Genomic DNA, 26,994 nt, shown 5'->3' on the forward strand with positions numbered 1-26,994 from the left:
TGACCCAATTCAGAGCTGATCAAAAGTTAAAGCTAATTGTCCTAATGCCTCTTGAACACTGACAGGCCTGGGGCCTTGACCAGCTCTCCCTAAGGAGGAAGCCTATTTCAATGTCTGACCACCCTCTCAGAGAAGAAATGCTTCCCAAAGTCCAGTCTGAACCTCCTCTGGTGCAGCTTTGAGCCATTCCCACACATCCTGCCACTGGATCCCAGGGGGAAGAGCTCAGCAATGTTTTTGGTTAATTCCTGAAAAGTCAAATCCAAAAATAGGGTAGTGGTAGTGAAGAACTATACCTGGTGTTTCTTATTAATGTGTGTCTGCCATACATAGACAGGCTAAACTACAGCTTCAGAAGGCAACTTGTACTGTACATAACTGCTTTCTCTTTTTTGCTCTGATTTAAATCCTGCCTGCATTATAACTTTTAAACTGCTAACTTGTGCATTCCGAGTGTTTTGCACTGGATACTAGCGTGTGTGGTGTTTATTTAACCTATTAGAAGTTCATGGTGCTCTAGGCAAAACATGTTTGTTTCCTAGTAGGTATTCTCAGAACAGAGCCCTCTAAAATATATCAGAGAATTATTAATCCCATCTGGCAGAAGTAAAAAGAACAATGTCATTTTTATAGGAAAAATGTGGAAGTATTACAGTATTTTCTGTAAATTCTTGTGCAAGCCTTCAGTCTTTTCAAATTAAAACAAACAAGATCTTGAAAGGAGGAAAAAATAGTTGCCTTTCATTTGTGCCTCACAATGAGCATGGCCTGGATTTTGCTCTAAATCCCTCCTTACGTAAGATCAGTGGGGATGGATGTGGCACGGCCGACGGGACAGCTCGGCTGCGGTGCACGGACAGCACTGCAGGGAGCCCTAAACAGAGCATCCTAAAGCACAGTGGTGAGTGGGGACAGTGCTGCAGGCGAGGGAGGAGTGGTTCAGTTCCCCTTTGGACATACAGCTACCACTGGACTCTTGATGTTCCCTTTTACAGGGTGAGTTTGGCTGTTGACATCACATACAATAAACAAAACAAGCTGTATTGCATAACCTGCTGAGCTCATTTAATTCGATAAACTACATGGATTTTACTTATAGGAATCCATAATATGTACTCATATCTTGCAAAAAAAAAGTGAAGCCTTTGTGATAGGAAATTATATTTTGAAGCAATTTTTGTTAGATCTCATGGAAGAATATTATGAAAATCTCTTCATTGGGATTATAAATTGGCAAGCCAACAATTTATAAATTAATGAATTTGCATATATGGAATCACTGCAAATCAGCAATTAATTTTATCTCTCCAAAAGGAATAAGAATAAAAGTGTGGAATTGCAAAACACTAGATTAAATTCCAGTGAAAACTGTAGGTTTAATTCCTGCTTTATTGCACTAAAATATCGTGTTGCCTGCAAATATCATGAGTAAAACAGGAGCGAGGTCTGAACAGTTACTTTCTTGCTGATGCAATTCAGCTTGATCTGTTCTGTGTGAAGAAGCTTAAAAACAAACAGAACTTTGGATTGTCTTCATTCTTCTGTACTCAAAGCTGGAGAACAGCCCTATTACAAAGGCTTTCATGCTAAGTAAATATATTAGTTTTTTGTAGAGTACGCTCACCATCCACTTGCCTCGCTTGCTGTGCTCCAGGGACACTTTTGTAAACTGACTGTCACTGTCTGTCCGTCCACCAGAGACACGGCAGGACCAGACCTACAGAGATGACAGTGATGCTGCAACCTTCAAGCAAACCCTCCCAGATCTCACCCCCGATGAGCCTTCGGAAGCACTCAGCTTCCCTCCCTTAGGAAAGGAGGAAGGGAGATGTGATCATGATGTGCCCAAAAGCCAAACGGAACCACCTGCAGTGGAAAATAAAGAACCCCAGTCCCAACCCACTGAAGAGCCAGCAACACCAACAGCTGAGGAGGGGACAGCAGCTGATGCAGGTAGCGATGAATCTCCAGGGAAGTCCCCATCAAAAAAGAAAAAGAAGTTCCGCACTCCTTCCTTCCTGAAGAAGAGCAAAAAGAAGAGTGACTCCTAAAGGCCAACCCACTGCAGAAACACTGTCATATTTTAAACTCCATTAACCACTAGAATGTACCAGATCGTACTGAGTGTTTTGTCTTACTATGTAAATGAATGCCACAATTAATCCAACCAGCCCCTCAAGTTATGGCTTGATTGTTTAGGGTTATAACCAGAAACTCGTGTCCAAAAAGGTGCTAATCCTGTGTGTTCAGCAGCTGCCACAGATCTGATCCCTAATTTGTAATCAAATGTAAATGACTTCCATGTGGAAGGCGTTGATTCACTATTTTTAATTTAAAGCCTGCACTGCTTTGCAAAAGAATATAAAAAAATTCACAATTAAAAATAAACCACCCATTGCTTACCACGAGAAGTGTTCTTTCCAATATTCTGTTCCAAGTCACAAGTAAATTTCTTAAATTTTGACTTTTAGAGCGGATGCTTTTGCAGTGGTGCTCTCAAGGGGGGGTGAATTCTTGAACTGACATGTAAACTTCTGCAAGCTTGTGAGTACAGGTTGTGGTTTGGCCAAGCTTTGAGGCTCTCCATTGCTTCCTCTCTTTCTCCCTTCTTGCTGTTGTTACAAAATGAAGGTGTTTTTCACTTTGTTTTTTTTTATAACTGGCTGGTGAAATCAGTCTTTGATGTCTAGGACTGAAATGTCCATGGTGTGTTCCGCTCATGTTGTGTGTTCAAAGAGCCCAATCTTGGCTGCTTTTTTTTCTTTCTAGTGAATTACAGTTAAAAGGAAATCTGTCTTTGCTCTTGCCTCACTGAGTCATATGGTGATTTGGCTGTTAGAAAAGGTTAAAAAGTAATTGAAGTAAAAGCTGGTGGTATGGAGCATGGGCAGGTGTGTTTTGGGCCTTAGCACAGTTTTATCATCCTCTTAAAAATCCCCTTTTTGCACAACCTTGCTGTGCATGAACCCCATGTGCAGCCTTTTGTGTTTGTTCCTTCTCACTGACAAAAATGTAAATGCATTACACTGAATAGTTCACCTTGTTTTATAGTAATTATATTTTCACTTGCAGAAGCTGGCATCTCTTGAAATCTTTTTGTTGTTGTTGCCAGCGGTTAAGTACAGAAATCCCGTGTAACCTTAAAGGTGTATTTTCACCATTTGCTATAAATGTTTGTTTAATGTGCAGCATGGCAAATCACTCTCACCACTGAGTTCACTATTTCCCAGTTATTGCCATGTTTGTGTCTGTCACTAATTGTCAAAGTAGTTTCAGATCAGGCAGGTCAAGCTTGCGGAATTCTCTGGAAAGCGGGTGCTGTTCCCCAGCAGTGACCAGTTCTGGTTTCTAGAATTTGCATTTTGGGTTTAGCAGCAGCAAACCCCAACACCCCGTGGGGGTGAGGGCAACACACTGACTCACAGTAAGTGTCTGTAACACAACAGAACATGGATGTAACCTTTTAGGACAATATTAAATGTTGCAATTGGTAAAACAGCAGAGAACTAATGCCTTACACTCATGCAGCAGAAAGCGCAGAGGGCCGGGGGGGTGGGGGTGGCTGGAGGCAGCTCTGGGCTGGCAGGTGCCGATGCCTCAGGCTGGTTTTGAGCGGTGAAGGGGAACAGCTGGAAGTGGAATTGAGCTGTCAGTGTTCAAGTGAGAACAGAGGGCTCGAGGTGGCCACTGGGACCGTGGGAAAGGTGACGGGGCCGGTGTGGGACAGAGCAGGCGGGCACTGGGCCGGAGCCCCTGGACAGCAGCACTCAGGCAGGACTGCATGGCACGAATGGCTTTCAGCTTCTGCTCTAACATTGTATGTCCTTGTACACTAGGAAGCAAACAACACTTATTTTGCTAAATTGTGTTTTATTGCAGGGTCGTAACTAAATGACTAATTGCTGTATGTTTCAGTTCTTTACTGAAGTCCCTCCATTTATCTTGACCACATATGCAATGACTTTTAATTTCTAATTTTGTAGTTTGTTCTTTTAGTTCTTTGTATTAAAATATGAAATGTAGTTATGTATGGTATGGTTACACACTTTGGGGCAGAATAAAGTCCTGTATTTTTCTTTCTTTATTGTATCATTAAGTTCTACTCAAAAATAAAACTCTTGAAAAATCATGTTCTGCTTTCAAAATTTGTACACTTTTGTTCTGTGGCCTCATTTGCTTAGTTTTCTTTTAATGATTAGGGTGATGATTAATGATGGCTTTCCTTCTCAGAAAATACTCAAATTGGCTATTGCAGGGCTCCCTTCCCAGAGACTCCCAGCTCAGCAGCAGTGGTGGTTCCTTCCCCCAGCTATTAGCTGGGTCAGCATGGTGCTGTCATCCACGGCTGGCTCCCTCAAGGAGTCCTTTGGCACCTTGGGTAAGATTCTGGCCCCTTTCTGCCTCAGCCAGACAGGGATGCTCAGTTCAGAGCGGGGAGTAGCAACTGCAATGAACTGACCACAGGAGTGTTCAATGTAACTGTTTATTGTAATGCAAAAAGAACAGGGCTTGGTCATCAGAAACATCACACAGTATTAGAAATATAAAAAATGTCTCCAAATTTAATTGTGTATTAAAAACAGTCCACCTGTGCCAAAGTACCAGTTGGGTACCAGACAGCCTGCAGTGTGCTGCTGCTTTTGTTTGACCATCATGTTTGCAGGTGTGGATGCAGCATTTGCAGAGCTCTCGTACCACTTGTACAGAAACCCCACCAGAATGGTCCTGAGGGCTTGTTCTGAGCCAGCCCTGCCCCTGCAGAGGCTCCGGGCTAGGAGCAACAGCACCTGGGGAGTGGGGAGGGCTCCAGGCCTGCTGCTGTTGTGTTCTCTCTGTCTCTGCATGCCTTTCTCAACTCTTGGTCAGGGGCTGTGTGTCTGTTTTTGTTTGTTTGGTGTTTTTCTCTTTGCAAAGCTAACCCAGCTGGCTGGGAGGCCACCTTAAACATAACTGCTCCGTGTTGTTGCTGCAAATGGTCATCGTGTATCTCCTTCCAATATGAAAATCTTCCTCTTTGCTCAGCAGAGTCAGGTGCCAAGAGTCAGGTCTCGCAGAGGTCCTTGGAAGCCTGGTGATGGTTTTGTGGTTCCTTCCTACTCCCCCTTTGTCTGCTGTTTTATAGACCTGAGTAGAGCCAAGGGGACAAGGAAAAAAGCTCCACAGATAGTGAAGCAAATCTCTGCCCCAGCCAGCCAGTAAACTGCAAAAGAAAGGGAATTCCTGTTGTTACTGTGCTTGTCCTTGCAGCTGTGTGAATGCCCTCAAAGCTGTTGTGCTCACACAGTACCTGCACAGCTGAACAGAACTACTGAGGGTGCCAGGAGCTTGGCACATGGCTGCACTCAGGTTCTGGCTTGCTTGGTGTTAACATTAGCCCAAGTTCAAGCTCTGAGGCTGCTTCTCCTTCCTCTGTCCCTTTACCCTAAAATGCTCAGGGGCTCTGACCCCAAGCAGGGGATGCCTGTGCCCCTTCTGCCCCACCTGGGCTGTCTGGTGCCAAGAAGAGGAAGGGGCAGGAGGCCACACTCACCTGCAGCCGCCAGGATGGGTCCCAGGGCTCTGGCCAGGGCGCCCAGGCTCCTCAGGATGCCCATGACTCGTCCCTTCTGGCCGGCAGTGCCTGTGCAAGCAGAGCAGCTCTGGCAGCTTTGTTCTTTGGGGTAGCTCCCATTTGCATCTTCCCCTCCCATCGTTTCTCTCCCCGTCCCCAGTCTGTGCTTGCCCTCCACCAAGGCCCTCAACTGCATAAACACCAGGGCCTGGCAGGAGTGCTTGACCCGGACAGTTAGTGCATGTTCCACCTCCCAAAAACCCCCAAGCCTATCCAAAACAAAAGCTTCACATTGTACACAAGATTTTGTGAGAAGGCCCAGGTGTACAGTAAACACAGAACTGGATGCAAGTTAAATAAGAGCAACATAAACATGACCGTAATGAGCAAAACCTTTTCCACCCCAGCAAGCACTGCAGTCCTGGCCCCCAGCTGACCCAAAGCCGTGTTAGCCACAGATGGCACCACAGCTACATCTGCTTTACAAGGTACCAGAGCAACCAGCGCCAGAAGGTTTCAGGTCTTTTCTAAGGAATCAGCAAGAAATTATTTCACTGCTGGCAGGGAGGGCTGGTGTCCTTTTCAGAGAGCCCAGACTGTTCCTTCCTCAATGCTGTTTGTGGCCTTTGCCCACTTCTCATCTTCATCACTGCCAGCAATGAGGTTGCTGCAGTTTCCCCATCACGCTGGACTGAGCTGTGTTACACAGCACAAAATTCCAGTGTGACATTGATGGTCACTGAGCAGGTCATTGCTGTTAGTGCTGAAATTATCTGTTATGAGCCAGGCATGACCATGGGCTGGTTCCCTGTGCTCCCCTACAGAAGGGCCTGAGATGGATCCACAACTGTTCCAGGTGAAGCTTCACTCAACTCAAGGTCAGTTCTGTGTAATTTGAGCCAAGTCAATACAAAGGTCAGAGGTGTGGCCAGAGGCAGCCGGTCAGAGCGGGAGGGACACTCACCATAGCCTGACACCACTGCTGACAGACACGGGATAACAATGGCTGCAGCTGGAAAAATCCACAGAAGAGACTGTCAGTGCTCAGCAGAGCTCGGAACAGACAAGAACAGTGACAAACATGTGGCCCAAACTCGTTACTGCTGCAGGGAAACGTGCTGAGCTCTGGGCACTCCACCACCACTGAGTCACCAGGTTTAATCCAGGTCACTGATGGAACACCCCCTGCAAGCCAACCTGCAGAAAGAGCGCAGAGCTGAGAGTGCTCCAAGCAGATGTTTCACATTAGCATCCCTGATTCTGTGGGCCCTTGGGATGGGGATGGACAGGGCAGATCAGCCAGCTGGCAGCTTCCCAAATCGCTGCGCTCTTATCAGGTGGAGCAGGGAATCGCTCTGCTGCAAACAGACAACGAGGTGGCTGCACCGAGTGACACTGACACTGTCCCTGTGCAGGCAGGGCACTGGACTCGGGGAGGAGAGGCAGCTACAGCCTCTCTTGGGAAAGTCACACCCAAGAAGAAAAGGTTACCAAATTCTTTGGACAAAAAGCCAAGAGTTGTTCAGCAATCACTGCCCTCTTACTGAAATAGGGGCCTTTTCTGCCAAGAAAGAAGTGCCTCAAACATAGAAAGCAGAAGGGAAGGGGAAGGGAAGAGCAGGAATGATCAACGTTGCTTTAACTGCAGGTGCCCCAACTGCTGGGCAGAGGGAGGAAAAGAAGAAGAGAACCCCCCAGGGGCATTTCTAGCTGGCTTAACTGGGAAGAGATGGAGAGATCTGCACAGAAAGGGGCCAGGGAAGACTCAAATATGGTTAAACATAATGAATACCTCCTCTCACTCCTCATCTGTCAAACACACAGCTGGCCCCACACAAATAATAGGCTCAATGAGTGCATTTTCTGGTTTGCAGTTTACTTCTAAATCAAGCTGTATCATGTAAAAGAGAAGTCCACTTTTGTAATAAGTCATATATGGAGCTGCTTAACAATAGTTAACAGCATTGGTAATACCCGAAATCTCTTTTTAGACATCCAATAGATGGATCCAGCTTCATTCATGACTGTTTCCCTGAACAACAGCTTAGGCAGAATTTATGCAAACACTGAAAACATCTGACCCTTGCTCTCGCTCAGTCCGAACACCCTCAGAGGGTGCAGGTCTCCAGCCCAAGAACTCATGCAGCACCACTCAGCTACAAAGGTTCCATGTCTCGCTTTTTCCCTGAGCTGCCTATTTAGTGAATACTTTGCTACTAGAGGGGGTTAAAAAAACCATCCTCAAGAGCTCCACAGTGAGACAGGACAACAGCAGCACTGGGGATGCTTCCAAATACCACCATGACAACTTCCTGTGATACAAACAGCATCAGAGAAAAACCCAGACACTGTTTCATCCATATTTCATCAACCCAAGTGTCAACTTTCTGTAACTTTTCGTTTGAAATTAGAAGTGCATCTTTTTTAACAGTGTGAATAAATGCATAAAGGAAAATCATTTGTGCTTAGCTTGCACAGCTCACCGAAGGAGTACAGCAGCAGTCCAGCACTCAGCATGGTCACATTTGCAGCCCATCCAATTAACAAGAACGCTGGAACCAGCAGCATAATAGCCTGGAAAAGGAACGAGTCACACGGTTACATCTGAGCCGAGCTTGTTAAAGCCTAACTCCAGGTGTCCCGCCAGCTCCCTTCCGGGCATGGGACAGCACACAAGTCACAAGCAGAAAGCCCTTTCTTCCCAAGTAGACGTTTCAAAGTCACCTGGATGGCCACACACCAGCACAATGAACTTTTCTGTTCCCTCTCACTACCACATGATTGTACACCCCATGCAAGTTCTCTCTCTACATATATGGCGTTTTGGGGGATTTTTCCTCTTGTTCTGTGTTGACCTGGACAGAAATCTGGCTTTAACTCTTCATCTCCTGAGCTGGCACAAGAGAAGAAAAAGCTTGTGTGCAGCAGGACTACAGCCCTTCTGCTTTTTCTCAGCGTTATTGGCTGATTTTATCTTTAGCTTTTAGATTTCTGCAGCCAAGAGGAAAAAAGTGGGGGGAGGATGCATCTAAAATTCAAACCCCCAAAATAAAAAGTATTCTCATCACCTCCAAGAGCTGGACTTCCATTCTCCCTTGCTTACAGAGCTCCTGCACAAAAGTCAGATCAGATCTGCTTTGTGTGTGATGAAGGAGGGTATTCACTACCACTGAGTACCTCAATTTGAAGATTCAGTGATAAATGAGCTACTGTAACCACTGTGCTAACAGAGACCACTTTTGCCATATGGTGCAGATTAACAAACTGCCAGAATAACTTCAGCAAAAGGAGGATTTCCCACAAAACCCACGGGCATCCATGGAGAAGAGTGCCCCAGGGCTGGGGGTCTGCAGAGCAGACACCGGGTTCATGAGGAGCCATCAGCCCAGCAAATGAGTGTTTGAGGTGACTGCACGTCTGGTGCAGGGCTGAGGAAGGATAAAAATGAGAAGTGCAAAGGGCAGTGCAGTGCCAGCAAACACAGCAGGCTGCCAGAGCACACGGGGGAAGTCTGATGTGCAGGATGAAGCAGCACAGCTGATGTTCATCCACAGGGAAACGTGACACCAGCAGCCTGACATCGATGTTTGCCTGCCAGAAACCAGGGTGGGGATTGTTTCACCAGCAGAAATCGCTTTAAGAGCAGCTGAGTCAATTCACTGGAATGCAGTGGTTTGGAAATCTACCCTGCCACCACTGAAATCACACTGACCTCAAAATAATGTAAAATACATACATCAAGGCTCTAACAGTCCAAGCAAACCTATTGCCAAGGAGCCAAGATCGTGCTTTGTTTGGCTCCACACACAAATGTAGAGGACACAACACATCTATCTACTGTCCCCACAGCTGTATAAACTGCAGGGAGCTGCTCCCTGTCATCCCAGCACAGCAGCTGCAGTATCTCTGTGAGGAAAGAGCCAAGCAAAGCAAAGGAATGTACACTTCTGTCAGTGAAACCTCAGTCTGAGCACTGATACGTGCTTTTGTTATGTGTAATACTGATGATCACAAACCAAAGATTGGAAAAAGAATCTATTTCTCCCTGCCCAGCAGTGAAATATACTCTAGGGAAAGCCTGTCAAGCATAAAGATAGCCAGACTGAAAATAATTTCCCAGAAAGAAAGTCAGAGATCAGCCCTGAAGCAGCTTTAGTAGTTTCTGCACTGCAAGAGAAATCACTGAAATAAAGCATACTCTTCACAATATTCTACCTAATTTGCACAGATGGACAATCTGTTCTCATTCCTTACTGCAATAAAATATGAAGGACACAAAGTTTCAACAGTATTGTTGCTCATAAGAAAGAGCTCTAATGTTCCAAAGTTTAGTTAGACAGATAAGTGCCCAAGAACCAGTTCTGAGAAGTTATTTAGCTGGATAGATGAGACAGAAATGTCTTTTGATTGGACAAATACAGTTATAACCTCCAACTACCCTTCACTGCACTTCAGACTGAAAATTAACATATCAGATTTGTGGGGGGGAAAGAAGAATATTGATTTTTTTTTTTTTTTTACCCTTTTTACAGCTCTGATTTCATTTCCTGGCTTGATTCGGCGAGCATAGCCTCCCTGGATCACGGCCATTGTTATTCCAATAAAGAAAAACATCTTGCCCTGCTGCATGCTGGAAGGGAGGCAAAACCACAGATACAGAGTCAGGCACAAACACTCCCGGGATTCACCACTCCCAGCCCTCCCCTGAGAAGGGACAGGAGAAGCCCTCGGGGCTCTCACAGCTCTCAGAGCTCTCAGGACACTGCCAGAGCTGCCATGGCAAGCACAGAGCAACGAGGGGAAACTCCCAGGGCTGATTGTACAGATGGGACAATGCTGGCAAGTGCTGCAGCACCTCTGGACTGCTGTGGGGTAGGTGAGGGTTTTTGGGGTGGCCCAAAGACTCAACATGTGCTGTTAACATCTGTGCCACGTGCACAGAGGTGTTGGTTTCCAAAGTGCAGCTCATGGAGGTCAGCAAGGCACAGAGTGGTGCTGATCCATTGTCTCACTGGGAAGTCTGAGACATCACTCCCCCTACCCTTCAATTTTCTTCAACTTTCTCTTTCCCCTCTCTTATTGACTGAATTATGTGGATATTCTCAACTGCAGGGCCTCACCTCCACAGCCAGCTCGCTGCCTCAGAGCCTGCACTGCTGGCACACAGCTCTGCAGCTCACTGAGGGCTGCCCTGGATGCACAGGACACAACACAGAGCTCAATGCACTACAGAACCTCTCCTCGACACACATGGATTAGTTAAACCACAGAGTGTTAGCAAAGACAGCCAGGGAAAGATGAGACAACCCCTGAGAGCTACTCAAAGGGAAGGACACGAACAGGAATCAAGTTGCAAGTTCACATTCCTGGCTGGAATTCTTCCTATGAGCTGGCAGAAAAAGTATTTCAAGCTGAGCTGTTGGTGGATTCTGTTCTTTCTTCTCTGGTGGTTGACTACAGGAAATCAGGCTCCATGACATGACTGCACACCACATGCCATGCAGAATTTGCTGATGAGCAAATATCAGACAGATATCCCCCAGCCTCTGCCTCTGTGAGCTTCAAGATTTGTCCTGATACCCAAAACTCTTTTGAGCAAGAAAAGGTTTTACTATAATCAATACAACTAGCACAGCTATACCTATTTCAGGAGCTTTATTTTTATCTTGGGTATTTATATTCCCTAGTTTTTAGAAAGTGTAGATGGAGTACTTCCTTTCATGATAAACATTGTGCCTTTATTTCATAAATTCTTCTTACAAAAACCAAATACCACCAAATGAAGGGGTGGCTTTACTAATGTCAGAAAGCCTCTCTTGAAAATACATGAAGAGACCTTATATTAGAAGATTTGGGAAAATATCCTAGTCAAAATATACAACATTTATTGCAATACCTGCTGAAGTGGAATCTCTGGTGAGTGAGAAAACTCAGTGTGTACTCCAAGCCGGAAAACAGGAAGAGGTACAGGAAGTAGGCCAGGCCCAAAATTTTGAGATTCTGAAGATCTGAAAAAATAAAAAATCCAAACAAACACCAAGGGGATGGGAGGTGGGGGGAAAAACATGGTGATGTTTTACAAGCAAAGCTTGGCAATAAAACCACAATAGAAGAACAGCATTTATCAACTGTACAGGGAACTGTTCTCACTTCAGGTGCTCATTTGAAATATCCATACAAGACATGCCACAAAATGAGTCCCAGAGAGATGTAGAGAATCCTACATCTCCGAGTCATGAATTGAGAAATAAAATTCCAGTCTGAAGTTCCTGGTTTGCAGCTTGAATAAGCAAACTCACATCTCCCTTGCTCATGCCTTGATCTATCTTTAAATTACTTCATTGATTTTCCTCAGCCAGTGGCTGAGGAAAACACAAATATCAAGTCAGAAATCTTCAAAACATTTGTCTTCAGAACCTTCTTTTGGGAATAAAAGGACCAAGGTCCAGTGGAACTTCTGATTGCCTGCTCCTAAGTTATTAAGGTGGGTTTTAAATGAGTAAACAGTCCTGGCTCTGGAATGGTTCAAGTACAGGTTTCACTTGGAGGTCAATGCCACACACAAAGACACAGAGGATTACTGTAAAAAGCCATCTGACACTTACTCTGCTCTGAAGGGGATTCCTTTCCTCGGGTGACTGCAGAGAACCGAAATAAAGCCAAAGGACTGAGCAAGTCAACTGCTGCCTGAAATCCAGATGTCACAGAAGGGACCTGATCAAAGACAGAAAGAGGTTTATTTAAAATCTAATGTAATAACCACAGCTAGGAACTGACAGTAACCACCAAATGTGCCTCTACACCTACACAAATCATCTGAGATGAAACAAGGCACCTGGCATTGGGATTTGAGTGGGCCCCAATAACAACCCAGACTTTCTGAACTCAGAACTGATGCCAGCAACTGTGATTGAACGGGAGCACCTTTCACTGAAGACAGAAATTCTTCTTTGTGTTCTTACAAAGCAGAAGCAGCTTGTTCTCCACAGCCTTGAAAGTGGCTTCATTTGGTTCACCTTTTGCATCATCACTCATGCCCAAAGAACATTTACTGGGAAAATAATGGCACATCTGCCTGCAAGCTCACAGGAAGCTGTGAGCAAAAAATCTGTGCTTGCTCCTGTGCTACAAATCTGAGACCAGTATGTGCAGCACATCAGACACTGGTCTCTTTTGGTATTGGTTGCTCTTTTAGCCAGCCAGTGACACCTCCTGGGGAAGAGAAGGAAAATATAATTTTTACAGAGATTCTTTGGAAATATTTTAAAGAAATTTCCAAGGAGATTATGCCCAGCCACAATGGGTGTCTTTTTAAAGAGGAAGATTTATTTTGTAACACTTCTAGACCTTGTGCTGTGTACATCTCAATCTAATTATGTACCTAGTGCCACTCTCCCTGCTCCTTACCCACAGGCACTTATTCTTTCATCTATAGATAATTTACATTTTTATTTGTTTGGGTTTTTTTTTAATTCTAAAAGATAGAAAGTTAAAGAAAACACTAAAAGAAATAATGTCTAAATGATTAGAAATCAAATTCCCTACATTATTAAGGAAACAACTTTTTTGAGTAGAATTTAACCTGTCACTTTACACAACAGCCACAGGGAGAGGTAAGACACTCAAGAATCCTGAATAATCACATGTACTATTTCACACCTTCAAAGCACTGGACAGGCTTTATTTGATGAGTTTTCCTCTCTTCCCAGACATGGAGGGAGGGAGCTACTGTCCCTCTGAGGGCCGAGATTAAAGGTCATATTAACAGTGGAATTTAATCTCAATGCATGACCTAGAGACTCATTAGGGGCTGGATTTAATGAAGCTGCAAACAAATCAACCTTCAACACGGTATTAATGTGACCTCTCTCTTGTTTTGGTAGTCAGAGCTTCTGAGTGCCCAACAGCAGAGTCTGGAGCCCTTCAGTCTCACACCAGCACCAGTTCAATAGACTGGGCTGGCCTGGAGCCACCAAGCTGCTGATTCACACAGAAAATACTGGGATATTTATTCTCCCTCCCACTGCATGTATTGCACAAGTACACAGACACACCCAAGAAGTTGCTCACCCTGTTGAGAAGTCTCAGAGGATTTCCTGAAGCTGGCCTGTGGCAATCCCCAGTTCCTGCATGTGTTGGTACAAAGGGGTTTGCACTCCAGCACAGAGACTGGGCACAAGCAACTCCCTGCAAGCATCTTTGCCAGTAACAAAAATACCCTGTAGCTTGTATCTGTTTTGAATTATTATCCATGTCAGACAGGATGCACAAGGCTGATTTTAGTTTTGTCCAATTACAATACATTGTAATTGCACATGTGTAAAATCTGAAGTGTTTTATGAAATATATATACCTATTAGATTGTGTTTGTGTGTGCACACTTTTTTTTTTCAATTTCTCCTACCTTTGCCAAAGAAACAGTGATCTAGAAATGATTTCATCTACTGATCCATAATGAAAACATTGTCCTAAAACTGGCTAAAGAGTTTCACCATCCCCCAAAAAGTATACACTGCCAATTTCAGTCAATATCAGCAGCTGAAGTTCAGTTTCTTCACAGGTAAAAACTCTGCAACATCTAACTTGTATTTAATTTATATGCTTATGATGAATTTTTCCATAATTGCTCAGTTTTACTTCATGATCATCCCAAAAGTCACCGTCAATGGCAGGCATTTTTCAGAGTGTCTCTGCTCCTTCTGTTTTCCTCTGAGGCAGAGAGACTCAGGAACAGGTCTGGAAGGCAGAGTCAGTCCACACCAGGAATGCAGCCTGGGCTTTGCTGCAGCTTTACCTTCCAAAGCAGATGTGTTTAGTATGCACAGAGCACAGCTTTGTCTTTCCACAAGTCTGCTACTGATACTGCCTAGCCCTACGCACAGCCCAGAAAAAAGGAGTTGTAAAACTCTCCCTCCAACCAGGCAGCCTTGCTCATGGCTAGCTTAGCTAAAAGCTAGCTCAAAAGCTCGCAAAGGGGACAGATTCCACTAGAGACATTCCTATTCTTCCCTTCTCCCAGGCAGGCCACAGCAGGAGCTGTTTTGGCTACCAGAAGGCCAGTATGACTCTCTTCACCTGATCAACTCATGGAACAGCTGACGAAAAGAGGAAGGAAGAGAGTAAAAATGCTGTTCTCTTTGGATGAAAACACATCCTTGTTTCCCATCCCCCTCCATTGTCCCTTCCTACAAGTCAATTTCAACATGAATCAATATGAAACATTCTCTCTTGTGGAAAGCAGACTGATAGAGAAACAAGAGTATTATGAGAACACAGCAAACTTCAGGGAAACAGATGTCTGATCCCACTGGCACTGATCCTCCTGCTATTTATCATGATGATTTCCCCTCTTTTTACAGCTTTGTCCTTCCAACATATTCCACTCCTGTACTTCTGGGAGCACCTGCTCCAGACTCAGCCCAGCCAAGTTCCAGAAAAGCAGCCAACATACCTGCCTTTCCTCTGTCATCCACAGGCCAAGAAAACCACTCAGAAAGTGGGAGGAATTACCAAAGAAGAGAGCAGAGCAGCCTGACAACTGAAATTACAAATATGCTGGAACACAGATGGAGGCTGACAGCACAGGAGCACTGACACCGAGCACAAGGAGCCCCAGACCCTCTCAGGAGCAGCCAAACTCTCTGTGTGCTTTGTGCCACTGGGACCTGGCCCTGGGCAGCACCCCACTGCTGCACCCACTGCTGCACAGGGGCAGAGCCCCAAAAAGCAGTGACAGACAGCTCCTTTCCTTTCCAAAATTCAGTGGTGTTGGCTAACACAAACCAGCTGATCAGAACTTTCAAGAGGATAATAAAAGGGGGAGGGATCATCACACGATCCCAAAAGGCACTGCAGCCATCTAATCACTCTACAGCAAAGGAGAAATTGTTTATAGAATACAGATTTGCTCTGCAGCACTGCTCTATGCCACCAGTGTGCAGCTCTAAGAGCAGGGTTTTATCTGGAAGGTTTAGGAACAGCCAAATAGGAAAGAGGAACAGATGACACATGGAAGAGTTGTTAAAATAAAATAACATAGCTGTAGTGCCCGGGAACATATTGTGAGCAACAGAGCTCACATAGGACACAACCTGCTGGGAAACACTCAGGGAAGGTGCAAAGTTCTGCCCTGGCAGGATCATTGCAGATAAAAGTTTCCTGAACAATTCTCCATGTCAAATGGGTTTGGCTATCCAGAGACCAAGCACCCTCCAAAAACAGAGTGCTGCCTAGAAACCAGGGATCACAGCAAAGACCCAATCCAGTGAAAGCCTCAAATCAAGTGCAGATACCCAGGGCTGAATTCCACCGCTCTCACTCTACAAAGGAGACTGCACTAAGAGACTAATCAGACAGTGTCCAACCACACAATATTAAATCCTAATATTAATAAATGTTTGGCCCCACAAATCCAATCAGTCATTGAATTTTAGCACATGTAGCTATTTTCTATCTGTAGAAGACAGAACAGCTCAGAAAAAAATTAATTTGCTATTTTAGGGTTCAAAATATTCAAGCAAATACAAGGTAACAGGTAAGAAAACTTCTAACATATACTGGCTGCATGAAAGAAAATCCAGCCTCTGATGCATTTACTTTTATGATTTGCTGAAATTCTTCCCCAAGGAATCCTTGTTATAGTTCAAATTTCATAGTCTCCCTCCTATGTTTACATTAGGTTTTGAGAAATTTAAACCTAACACACCAAAACCAGCAATGAAGCAGTCATGTTAACTATAAAGATCTTGCATTACACTGGGCTAGGAGATGGGACCATCCCTGGAAGTGTTCAATCAAGTTGGATGAGGTTTTGATCAATCTGGTCTAGTGGAAGGTGTCCTTGCCTGTGGCAGGGGGGTTGGAAATAGGTGATCTTTAACCCAAAATATTCTATGATTCTATGATCATACATCTGCATTAATAATAATCCTAATCCCAGAAATGAGCTAAATTTCTGAGACACTGGCTAAGCCTGTTCTTCACTGTTTCCAGTATTACAACCACTCTGAAATTCTATTTTTACAGAAAAAGCAGATCTTGAGACTGATGGTCCGTTTACCCGTTTTTCCTTGGGAAGCGTCTCTGGAAGGAGGAGGAAGATGAAAATGAAATCAGCCACAGAAAACACGAGTGCTGACAGTGCAGAACGGAGGTAGAAGACTTCTCCCTTCTCTGTCTGCATGGCGAGGTAAGCGCCCATCATGGGGCCCAGGGTGAAGCCCAGGGAGAAAGCAACACCAATCATGGCCTGCAGGGATAAGGTGAACACAGACTGAGAACTTTAGCCACCAGTTTTTTCAGGTTCTGAAAATATTTGGATTAACAAGGTACAGAATCCAATCAGCCTGAGCATGCAGGGAGTGCACAGCAAGGAGCAGGAAGTGTGAAAAGCCTGATGTTTCCAAATAACCAGTTTTGTTTTCTGTCCAGGCAGTAGCCCATCACTGCTTGGAAATAGCTTCAGACAGATGCCGTTTGCCCCCCAGAAAGCAGAATGAACATACCTGCTTTGCTTTGGAATAGAAAAGAATACAAGCTATGTGGATGTGACCCATGCTGCACTAAGTGAATTACTCTCAAGCCCTAAAAATAGGCCCTGATCCATTTTATTTACTAGTGCTGTCAGACTACCTCTCTGCACAAATAAAAATGCATTTTGGCTCACCAGGATTATGATAATTTGCTTGGAAGATGCACTAGCTATCACTGTGAAATCTAAAGCCTTCCCCTCCCAAGAAGCAGCTGTCCTCTGTAGTGGCTTACAACAATCTGTTAAGAGAAATCTGGGCCTCTATGGATTTTATAGGATAAAAGATATAACTGGTAATTCACAGGCCAAGTTCAGCCTGCAGGATGTTTCCATCTGGGCCACTGTCTTCTGGAAGTGGCCAGGGCAGCTGCTCATGCTTCTCAGTCAGCCAAATGTCACATCCTTTACCCACTGAGCTCCGATGCTGAAGCCAGTGCAGTGTGTAAGGAAGTCAGGAGCACGCTGTGCTGTGCTGTGCTGCTGAGCTTCCACAGCTTGGGAAGGTGAGGAAAAGGGGCTGCCCTGTAACTGGCTCCCAGCTGCCAAAATTGGGCCATAAGACCTTTTGATTGCTAAGCTGTTCTAATCAGAATTAAAGTTAACCAGCAGGAGAAACAGTTCTAACACTGAAACAAGATAGTTTTCCCATCTCTAAAGCATCTGTGTGTCCCTTGTAGGTGAAGGCCATTGGCAAAAGTCCAAGAGCTCCCAGGAATATGATCTGGCACCTTTCCAGAAGCAAAGTAGAATGTAAAGTCATGTTTTCACTTGATCAATGAATGCACACCTGATGAAGACAAACTGAGCACCCATAATCAATTAAAAGTTGCCTATTAACACTAAACATGTGCCCCACAGGTGTAACTCACCATGCCCTTGCTCCGTGCTTTTGGAGAGTGCAAGTCAGCAATGATAGCTGTGGAGAGGCTGACATTCCCTTTGCTTATTCCACCTATGATCCTGGAGAGAAGAAAAACGCCAAAAGTCCGAGAGGCAGCCCAGAGTGAGTATGATGCTATCAAACCCATCTGCAGAAGCAAGAAAGGGTTCTTTATAAATCAATGCAAAGTTGATGTAATTTCTGCCCATTTCCCAGCCTAACATTTGCAGACTTTGTTTGTTTTCAATGGCTGCTCCAAACCGCAGAAATGGCCGAATAAACTGACACTGCACTATGTCTTGAACAGCAACATAAAAGAAGTAGAAACAAGTTCATACAAACTACATATAATTATGGTATTTCTAACAAAATTAGAAGAGCAAAATACTGTGGAGGTTAAAAACCAGTCCTGGGCACAAAACATTTTTGTCTATCCCACTCCATTTGTTTCCAAATACAAGAGAAATCTGAGTTCAAAATAAGGACAATGCTCACATTCATAAAAAAAGCATCTTGGAGTGCTATATAGAACTTCCTAACCAACAATTCCCAGGCTCTGAGGAACAGGTCATGAAGTGATCAGCCCTCATTAATCACTTGATGAACTAAAATACATTGGAATTAAGTCAAACATTTGTCAACAGAGCATCTGAAGTCATTCTCCCAAACAGAGGGGAGAAGGATTTTGGAAAATGACAGAAACAGATAAATATCTTGGTGTCTTCTATGAACAGTTCTGGGTCTGGGAAGCTCAGTTGAAGTGCTCACACTTGGAAGTGTGGCCCAGTGACTTGCCAAGAAAGAGTCAACAACCAGCAAATCTTGAAAATTCAATTATAGAGCTGAACTGTGACTGTCACAATTTGGATTCTGTGCTAAGCACAAGATCACGGTGCCTTCCACTGGCTATTGAGACCAAGATCAGCATGTGACACGTACCACTGTCACCAGGATGACAGGCCTCCTGCCCCAGCGGTCGGACACAGCACCGGTGAGGGGAGAGGAGAAAAACTGCAGGAGGGAAAAGATTGAGCCAATCAGACCTAAAAAAAAAATAAAAAATATATGAATCATTAGGTTTGCTGCCTTCATCTTAAATACAAAGACAGTCAAGCTGCTCGAGATCTATCACACTATGTGTGATAAAAACATGACATTAAATGTAAAACAGCAGCTATGAAGAATAACATTGTCTCTCAGAACACCAACATTGCATTGTTACTTAACTGAGGCAGCAAATACAGACAGACCAGATGCATAGCCTGACCAGAGTAAAAGGCATAAACTGGATGATTTCCTGGTTACTTCACTGGTGAGAAAGGGTTTGAAACTCACTGGTTATTATGGAATGATGATTCTCCAGTATTTCCCTGCTGACTACATACATTTTTGTTCTTAAAGCAGAGATAACACAGTCTTTAACAGTCACAGTTCTTTTAAGACTTTTTTGATTGTTTGAACCTGATTCTGTCACACTTAATTAGTTTCTCTTTCCTTTTTATCATGGAAAGAAGGACTTAAGCACTGCTGTTAGTGAGGCACCCTAAGAGGTAGGAGTGATTCCAACAGACTCCAAGAGTCTTTTGAAATCTGCTTCCAGCTTCTATGATCTTTAATTCTTTTTTTCTCTTGCCATTTCTAGCTTCATAGACTTATTAATTTGCACTACACTCTCAACAAGCAGGCAAAAGATGCTTTGCTGTCACAGCTTTTTTCTAAAGGAAAAACTGGGTTATGTGTTTCAGATCATTCTGCTATCAAAGCTTTAAAAGGCAGAGGAGAGACAGACCAGAAGTTCTGCTCCCATCAGCTTTGAGGGAGGCAGAATATTGATACTGAACACCTTGTTGAGAAGAGCTGCTTGTGATAAATCAAAGCTCAAAAAAAACTGCGTAAAAATCTTACAGAATTTTACACTGGCAGTTTATGACACACAATCCCCTTCACTGTGTTTCTAGCACTGTAAAAACACCCTTTCATGCCAAATATTTCCAAGCCAGCATGCAGCAAAACCAGGGCTGTTCCACATGGGGGAAGGAGCTGGGAGTGACCACAGCACTGGCAGTGCCCTCACCAGCCTGGGTGCCTCACAGCTGGATGGGCTGGGCATAGCAGGTGCTGCAAACACACCCACTGACAGTCCCACACAAGGCAAGGGTTATTCAACACATCCTTCCAGGGAGTCCACTCTGGACCAGCAGGAGTCAGGGGCAGAGAAAGGAGTGGAAACAACTCTATGATGCTGGCTGGAAGACAAGAGACCTCCAGTGTAGATCTGAGGCCCATCCAAGAGAGGGGGACAGAGACAGCCCTGGAGACAAAGTCTGAAATACAGGTCCTGAATCACTGGGCAGAAAATGTGTAGGTGATGACTGGTCACAGCAACTAAGTATTGGTGCCCTCAGGGTCCTGACATGGGCAGAGAAGTTTCTGCCTTGAAGAGCTTGCAGTCTAATCAAAAATGAAAAATATGGCTGGCACTGGGAGAAACAACAATATGATCTTGCAAGCACCTTCCCAATCCCATGCTCCTTGTGGCAGACAAGGGCAGTGAAGGAACACAGGCTGCAGGAAGGCTGCAGCAGCCTCTGCTTTACAGCACAACTATAACGAAACTGTCCACACAGCTCTCCCAGGAGTGCAGGACACGGCAGGTAAAAGGAAAATCAACAAGTTGGACTTGACTGGCAGTTCCCACACCTTGTCTAAACAATCTGAGATGGTGAGAAATTGAAAGCAAGAAGCTTCTGGTCAAGCCTTAAAGGAGACAGAAGGCAGCTTCTGAGGGATTAAAGAAAATGGTTTCCTAGTATTCAAAGCCAATAATTTTAGTAAAAAGTGAGCAGAGAAAGAAAAACATGCCTGCAAGGATATGGTGGGAAAGAGGAAAATGTCTTATAAACTTTCTAATGCCTGTTATACCAAATTAAACTACTTTAAATAGTAACAATACATTCACACATATTCTAATTAAATTTTGTGTTTCATTTATTTTATTTTAAAAGCCTTTTGCTTATCTTGGAGGAAGCCTCAGCTCACTAAAAAGAGAGGGTTGACAGGGTTTAACTAAAATTAACCCAGACACCTTCATATTTTCATACTCTGAAATCACAGTTTCGTCACAACTGTGTAGATGGCAGGAGGCCAGAAGAGTCTCTGATGTGTAACATGACATGTTTCCTTCACTGTTCCTGCTGGAGCTCATCAACAACAGAGTCCTAGAGAGAGAAAATGCTTATGGACCCTGCAAACCAGTGGCTCTGCTGCTTTTAATAACACTAATGGGATTTAGAAGCAGCAGTGCACTACACCCACCCAAGGGGCAAGGAGGCTGGAACTCACAAGTTTCTGTTTCCAGGGCTTCCTACTGATTGATCTCTGATCATGTGCAGTTCAATTGTGAAGGGAGAGTAATTTCTGTGACTGCCAGGGCCCAACACAGCAGGCTCCTGACCCTCAGATGGCAGTCTGACAACAAGGAACAGCAGGCCTGTATTTCTGTAACAATCTGTAGAACAAACTGAGTAAGATCATATAATTCAGGTTAAAAAGGAGCTCTGGAGGTCACCTACTCCAACCACCTGCTCATAGGGTCAGCTGTGAGGTCAGAGCAGATTGTTCAGGGCCTTACCCAGTCAGAGTCTGACAATCTCTGAGGATGGACACTGCTCTGGGCAGCCTGTTCCACTGACCATCCTCATTGTAAAAATGTTCCCCCCCATTTCCCATCTGAACCTCCCCTGCTTCTATGTACAGCTGTTGCCTTTCCTTCTCCCACACACCTCAGTGAAGATCCCAGCTCTCCATAAACTCCCCACAGGTGTTGGAAAGCTGCCATCCACTGCAGACCAGCCAAGGGCCCCAGAATCTCCACTGAACTCACCACAGTGTATGGACACTCTTCCCTGCACTGGGGACCAAAACTGAATATAACAATTCAGATATTGTCTATCAAGTGCTGAGTAGAGCAAGATGATCACTTCCCTTGATCCACTGATTCTGATTCTGTTCATGCATCCCAGGAGCTCTTGGCACCTTTGCTGCCAGGGCTGCCTCATGCTCAGCCTGCTGCTCACCGGGACCCCCCAGGGCCACCAGTAAATGTCCAGTCTGTAGCATTGCAAGGACTACTCTTTCCCATAGACAGGACCTAAAATTTGTCCTTAGTGGATTTCACAAGGTTCCTGTTATCCTATTCCTCCTGCCTGTCCAGGTGTCTCCAAACAACAGAGATGGGGCTGTACAACTCTTCATTACTATCACTGTGTTGAAAACAAAATCATTTATAGTCTACTCTAAGAGACATTTTCTGTGTAACTTAAATCTAGAACTAATAACAGGCAAGCATGCTTTTTGTATTTCTTGTCATTGTTCACACCATCATTGCAAATAACTTGGAAAGAACCTTGTTTTTTGGCTGTTAGCTCGTTTGTTCAGTTTCCCTACCTCCAAACAAGACACTGTTGTATTTCCGCTCTGGAGGTATCCCAGCCATCACTGCAAACCAGTCTACCCCACGTTGCAATGACAAATAGAATCCATCCTGAAAAACAGATAACAGGGAAATAGAGGCAGGAAGACAGTTTATTTTCAAAGGCTGCATCAGAGCTTAGTGAACTAGAGAAAATGTTAGATGATTCCTTCCCTCCTCCTCCCCAAGAGGGAAAATTTCCTCACTGATCAAAAATAGCTTAAATTGTGAATATTAACAGACAGGAGATAGTATATATTTGGGTGGGGGTATATCTAAATTTGAACTTTTCCAAGCCTTCAGGCCCATTGCTTGCTAAATCCTGAATTAAACAGACATGCCCTGAATCTTTCAATTAAAAAGCAACATGAGACACACTCTGTCCCGCTGTACATAGACTGTTTAGCCTATGAGAACCAGAAGCTTGCAGATGCAGAAGGAAAAGATGATGCAAAAAAAGAATGATTCCCAAAAAGAGGAGGCAGACTTGAAAAGAAGAGGGTCTGGAAATGAAGGTGGAGATCTTAGCTATTGGAAATACACTGGAAGTGGCGGAAGACCCTGGAGATCAGAGGGTTAGAGATATGGTTGTAAGAAGGACAAAACCTACAGCTGCAGCTGGAGTGGGGTTAGAAAGGGGCTGAGAGACAGCAGCAAAAACAATTCTCCCACAACAACATGTTCATCTTGACCAATAATGCCACTGACACCTGAGAAGGGTAACCATGAGCACCTGCACAGCCAGGATCCAACAGGACCTTCTGCTCTGTTTCTGGAGCAGCAGCCAGCTCCCTGCTAGGAATGGAAGATGAGATGGAACTCCACACCGGGGGAGGGAGCAAGTAACCTTGTGAAATACTCAGGTGGGGTAAAAGTTCTCATCTCTTTGGTTCTTCAATAAACCCCAGCATGCAGATCCATTATGAACTGCATCACCAGTGACATCAGTGTAAGACAAAAGCATTGGTAACCACAAGGACTACTCCCTAAGAAATACTTGAATTTTTATCAAAACAAATCTCTCATTTTAATGAAAAAATAAGGGTGAAGAGTCTTATGCAGCTTGACTAATAAATTCAGTTCTAGAACAATTTATATGTGCTGGGTAAATATTAATCTTCTTACAGCTGTTTGGTTTGCCCCAAGGCAGGTGATTTTTTCTTCCATTCCTCCCTCAAGATCCTAACACTTTCTGTGAGCTGACTTTCTTGGTACTTACCTCAGTCTGGCTGTAATAATCAAGGATGGAAGGAAAGAGTGGCAAGATGAGAGCAAATCCCAACAAGTCGATGAAGAGTGCGAGGAAGACAATTGTAATAACACGATTATAGTTCTGCTCCTGCTTGGCATTGGTGGAGCTGCTGCTGGCTCCTCTCTCTCCCACGGCCATGTTCCCAGTGCTCTGCTTCTAAAAAAAAAAAAATTGCATTTATATCCAGTCAACAGGAAGCTTTTTGCAGGCCTTTCATAAGAGTATATTGGCAAATCATTCCTACTTTCTACAGACTTCACAAAAATAAGTTCTGGCTATATTAAACTACCTGGGAACAAGGGAACAAGAGCCTCAGCCTTCTAATCTTGGTTATTAGCTTAGCACCAAACTTTCTCCCATCAAGAACAGGATATAAAGGCAATAAAACAACAAACTCTATTATAGGAGCACCTCAAATAGAACAGAACTAAGGAGCATTTGAAGTTTGTCAACACGAGAGTGACACTAATACGACTTTCCTACATGTTTTCAACTCAGCATTACAGTAAAATAGCTATGAAATAGGGCACTCTATTCCAAATATTTACATCCAAGTAAGTTTATTTATGCCATCATTGTATATTAGAAATAACCAAAACAACAATTAAAAATAAAAAGAGGCAGACTTCCTAAATATCGCAGGAATGCTGTCTTCAAGATAAACCTCACAAAGCAACACAAGAAATAGCAGAAGAAAATTTTTAAACTTCATCTTTTATTTCTTTCTCCAGATGATAGCTACTGACCTGGGGCATCAAATAACTAAGGCAGGATTTTCATTTTGTCAGAAATACCAGAACTTTCAATTCTCTTTGATAATACTCCAAAACTATCTTAAAGCATAAACAAGAACATAGACCATATATAGTTCAGTCTTTAACAAATAAAGGAGTTGGTCTCAATCCCAAATATTATCTCATTTGTAACATAAATCAAAATCAAGGAGTAACATATAAACTATGGAACTGCAAACTTCAGCATTATAAAACATACACAATATCTCAGTCATAAAAGAATCAAATTTACAGTCCCCTCTACTGCAGAAGTCCCTGAAAGTTTGGTGCACTAAAAGTGTAAAAAAGGAGACAGAATTTCATCCAAAGCCAATTAATACAAAAACATTCATTGACTTTGATGAGTCAGCACTGAAAACAGTGAGCAATCCTTAATATAAATTTTACTCCAGACCAGATATACCATATTATATACACAAGGCACTTGCACATAGAAAACAATACTATGCTAATTGAAGGTTATAACACTTTGTCATGCTCAGCAATAAATATTATTGTGACTTTTTTACCTGTGAAGTCAGTTTTGTAGCACTGAAGCATTATTAAAGCTCAATTACCAGGAGGCAAATAAACATGGAATGGGGGCCACCTGCAATCCATTTACTAAACTCTTGGCATAAGCTCTTAACCAAACTGGTCTGATTTAGCAGACTTATTCAAGATCCTTTTATTTTAAATGGCAAATCATCACTGCTATAAATATTCAGTATTATTTGCTTACCCAAATGATAAAAGAGCACATGGAGCCAAAATAACCATTCCTTTAAGCAAATACTCTCTGGCCCTAGGTCCATCCAGCCAACAGCTGAGGGTTGGGTTCACTGAGGCAGACTGTATCTTGTTTTTCCTCCCAATTTGTTTAGTCGTCCACTGAATTGTATGACCAAGCTGAACTTTATTCCAGGGTTATTTACAAAGGTAACATCCTTCACACCTTTCCCTCAGGAACATTTCTGCCAGCGTGCATCTCAAACCCATCGATGCTTGCGCTGACCTTTCACTCTGCTCCAATTTTGGCTGCGTGGTTGCAATTTCCCTTACGCAATATCCCAAGGTACTGCATGTTTCTGCCTTTGTGCTCCATCGCTTTTGTTGTTCAAACCTCTCCATAATTTTTTGCTAGGCAGGAAACCACACAACATTTTACAGGCCCTTGGCATCCTGACAGCAAAAACAGAACACTTCACCTCCACGGCGGCATCTGCCTCGTGTGAGGCGCGCTGGGAGAGGGAGGGCTCTGGCTTGGCCAAGTTGTTCCTGCGCACATGTGGATGAATCCCTCACATCCGCTGGCTCTGCCCGGCTCTCCCAGCCCTTCCCTCGGGATTCCCCGCCGGTGGGCCGGGGCTTGGTGCCGCGGCTGCCAGGAAGGAATCGGCACCAAAGCCGGCCCTGCCCGAACTGAGATTTGTTATCTGCCAGCAGCCAGAATTTCATCCTTCGGGGTTTTTCTTACCTCCCCTTATCCCTCTGTACAATTCCCCGGGCCCGGCTTTACCTGCCCAGGGCTCCTCAGCCTCCCTCCCACAGCGCGGCTCGGGGCAGGGCAGGCGCTCGGAGGAGCCGGAGGTGGGCAGGGCAGGGAAGGGGCGGCCGGCAGAGATGGGGCGGAGGACGCGGGGTCGCTCCCGCCCGGGGACCCGGACCCGCCGGGGGAGCCGCGCCCGGCCCGGCCCGGCCCCGCCGCCCATCCGCCCGGGCACCTACCGCTGTTCCGGCCGTGCGGGCGGCCCCCGCCTGCCAAAAGCCTCCCCGGGGATGCTGCGGGCGGCGGCTCCTCCCCGGCCCTCCGCGGTGCCCCGGCCGCCTTCCTGTTCCGGCGGGGATGGAGCCGCTCCCGGCGCCGCCGAGGACGGAGCCGGCCCGCCCGAGCGGCTCCGCGGGGCGCAGCGGGGCTTGAGCCCGCACCCAGCGCAGCGGCCTCAGAAATGAACCCGAACCCCGCACCGCAGCCCTTCCTTCGCCCTTAGAGACAGGGCTTGAAACGCTCGTTCTAAGAGCAGAGCGGCGTTTCGTTTGTTGCTACAGCAGCAGTTGGCTGCGGCATTGATAAGGGCTATCTGACAAAGAGAAAAAGGTAGTTGCAAAAGATGTAACTCTGTTTCCAAACCAAACTTCCACCTCAACATTAAGTTTTTTAGCCCGGAGAACATGAATAGCTGTGGTATTGTAAGCGCCACCCAACACCGTTCCCTTAGCCAGGCGTATCTGGTGTCCAACTTACTAATTAAAATAGGAGGATGTGGTTATAAGTGGTTATGCAGATCCATCACCACAACCTTAAACAGGTAAGAAGCTGTCAGCAAAGTGTAAAAAGCAAATGAATACAGGCATTAAAAAGACTTCTGATTCCCCCGAAGGCAATGAGGTTTGGGGTGCATGTACTTACCAGCACTTGGACACGGACCTTGTACTCAGTGACATCTCTCTCATGGATTGCCAGCTGATTAAGACTTGGAGCAGCTTATGTAAGCATAACATCAGGATTAACATGCCAGTTAGATCAAATGGTTATC

The 26,994-nt window shown here is 44.7% G+C and overlaps 2 protein-coding genes across 24 annotated transcripts in view; one reads left to right on the forward strand and one right to left on the reverse strand.

Annotated features, from left to right (window-relative positions):
* The window catches only part of ADD1 (adducin 1), a 62,070-nt gene extending 57,941 nt beyond the window's left edge, over positions 1-4,129 (forward strand). For 15 of the 17 annotated variants that reach the window (XM_072927948.1, XM_072927947.1, XM_072927946.1 and 12 more), the window contains one exon: positions 1,699-4,129. In XM_072927948.1, the coding sequence (XP_072784049.1) occupies positions 1,699-2,051 (353 nt within the window). In that variant the 3' untranslated portion in view covers positions 2,052-4,129. The remainder of the gene's footprint in view (positions 1-1,698) is intronic. The other 2 variants (XM_072927953.1, XM_030270606.4) reach the window with 1 other exon arrangement.
* A 340-nt stretch (positions 4,130-4,469) lies between these two features.
* On the reverse strand, positions 4,470-26,994 carry MFSD10 (major facilitator superfamily domain containing 10). Of its 7 annotated transcripts, none has more exons than XM_072927956.1 (13): positions 26,868-26,994; positions 23,652-23,840; positions 22,408-22,504; positions 18,901-19,004; positions 17,951-18,109; positions 16,611-16,799; positions 12,157-12,265; positions 11,448-11,559; positions 10,073-10,181; positions 8,035-8,125; positions 6,516-6,563; positions 5,531-5,620; positions 4,470-5,200 (listed from the first exon to the last, which is right to left on the reverse strand). In XM_072927956.1, the coding sequence occupies exons 2-13, from the start codon at positions 23,820-23,822 to the stop codon at positions 5,094-5,096; spliced, it is 1,386 nt and encodes a 461-aa protein (XP_072784057.1). In that variant the 5' UTR covers positions 23,823-23,840; positions 26,868-26,994; the 3' UTR covers positions 4,470-5,093. The 7 variants fall into 7 exon arrangements, with proteins under 7 accessions (XP_072784057.1, XP_012429072.4, XP_030126484.4 ...); XM_012573618.5 differs by lacking the exon at positions 26,868-26,994 and adding an exon at positions 26,186-26,734; XM_030270624.4 differs by lacking the exon at positions 26,868-26,994 and adding an exon at positions 25,977-26,168.

Source organism: Taeniopygia guttata, chromosome 4 (assembly GCF_048771995.1).
Source record: "Taeniopygia guttata chromosome 4, bTaeGut7.mat, whole genome shotgun sequence".
Lineage (NCBI taxonomy): Eukaryota > Metazoa > Chordata > Aves > Passeriformes > Estrildidae > Taeniopygia > Taeniopygia guttata.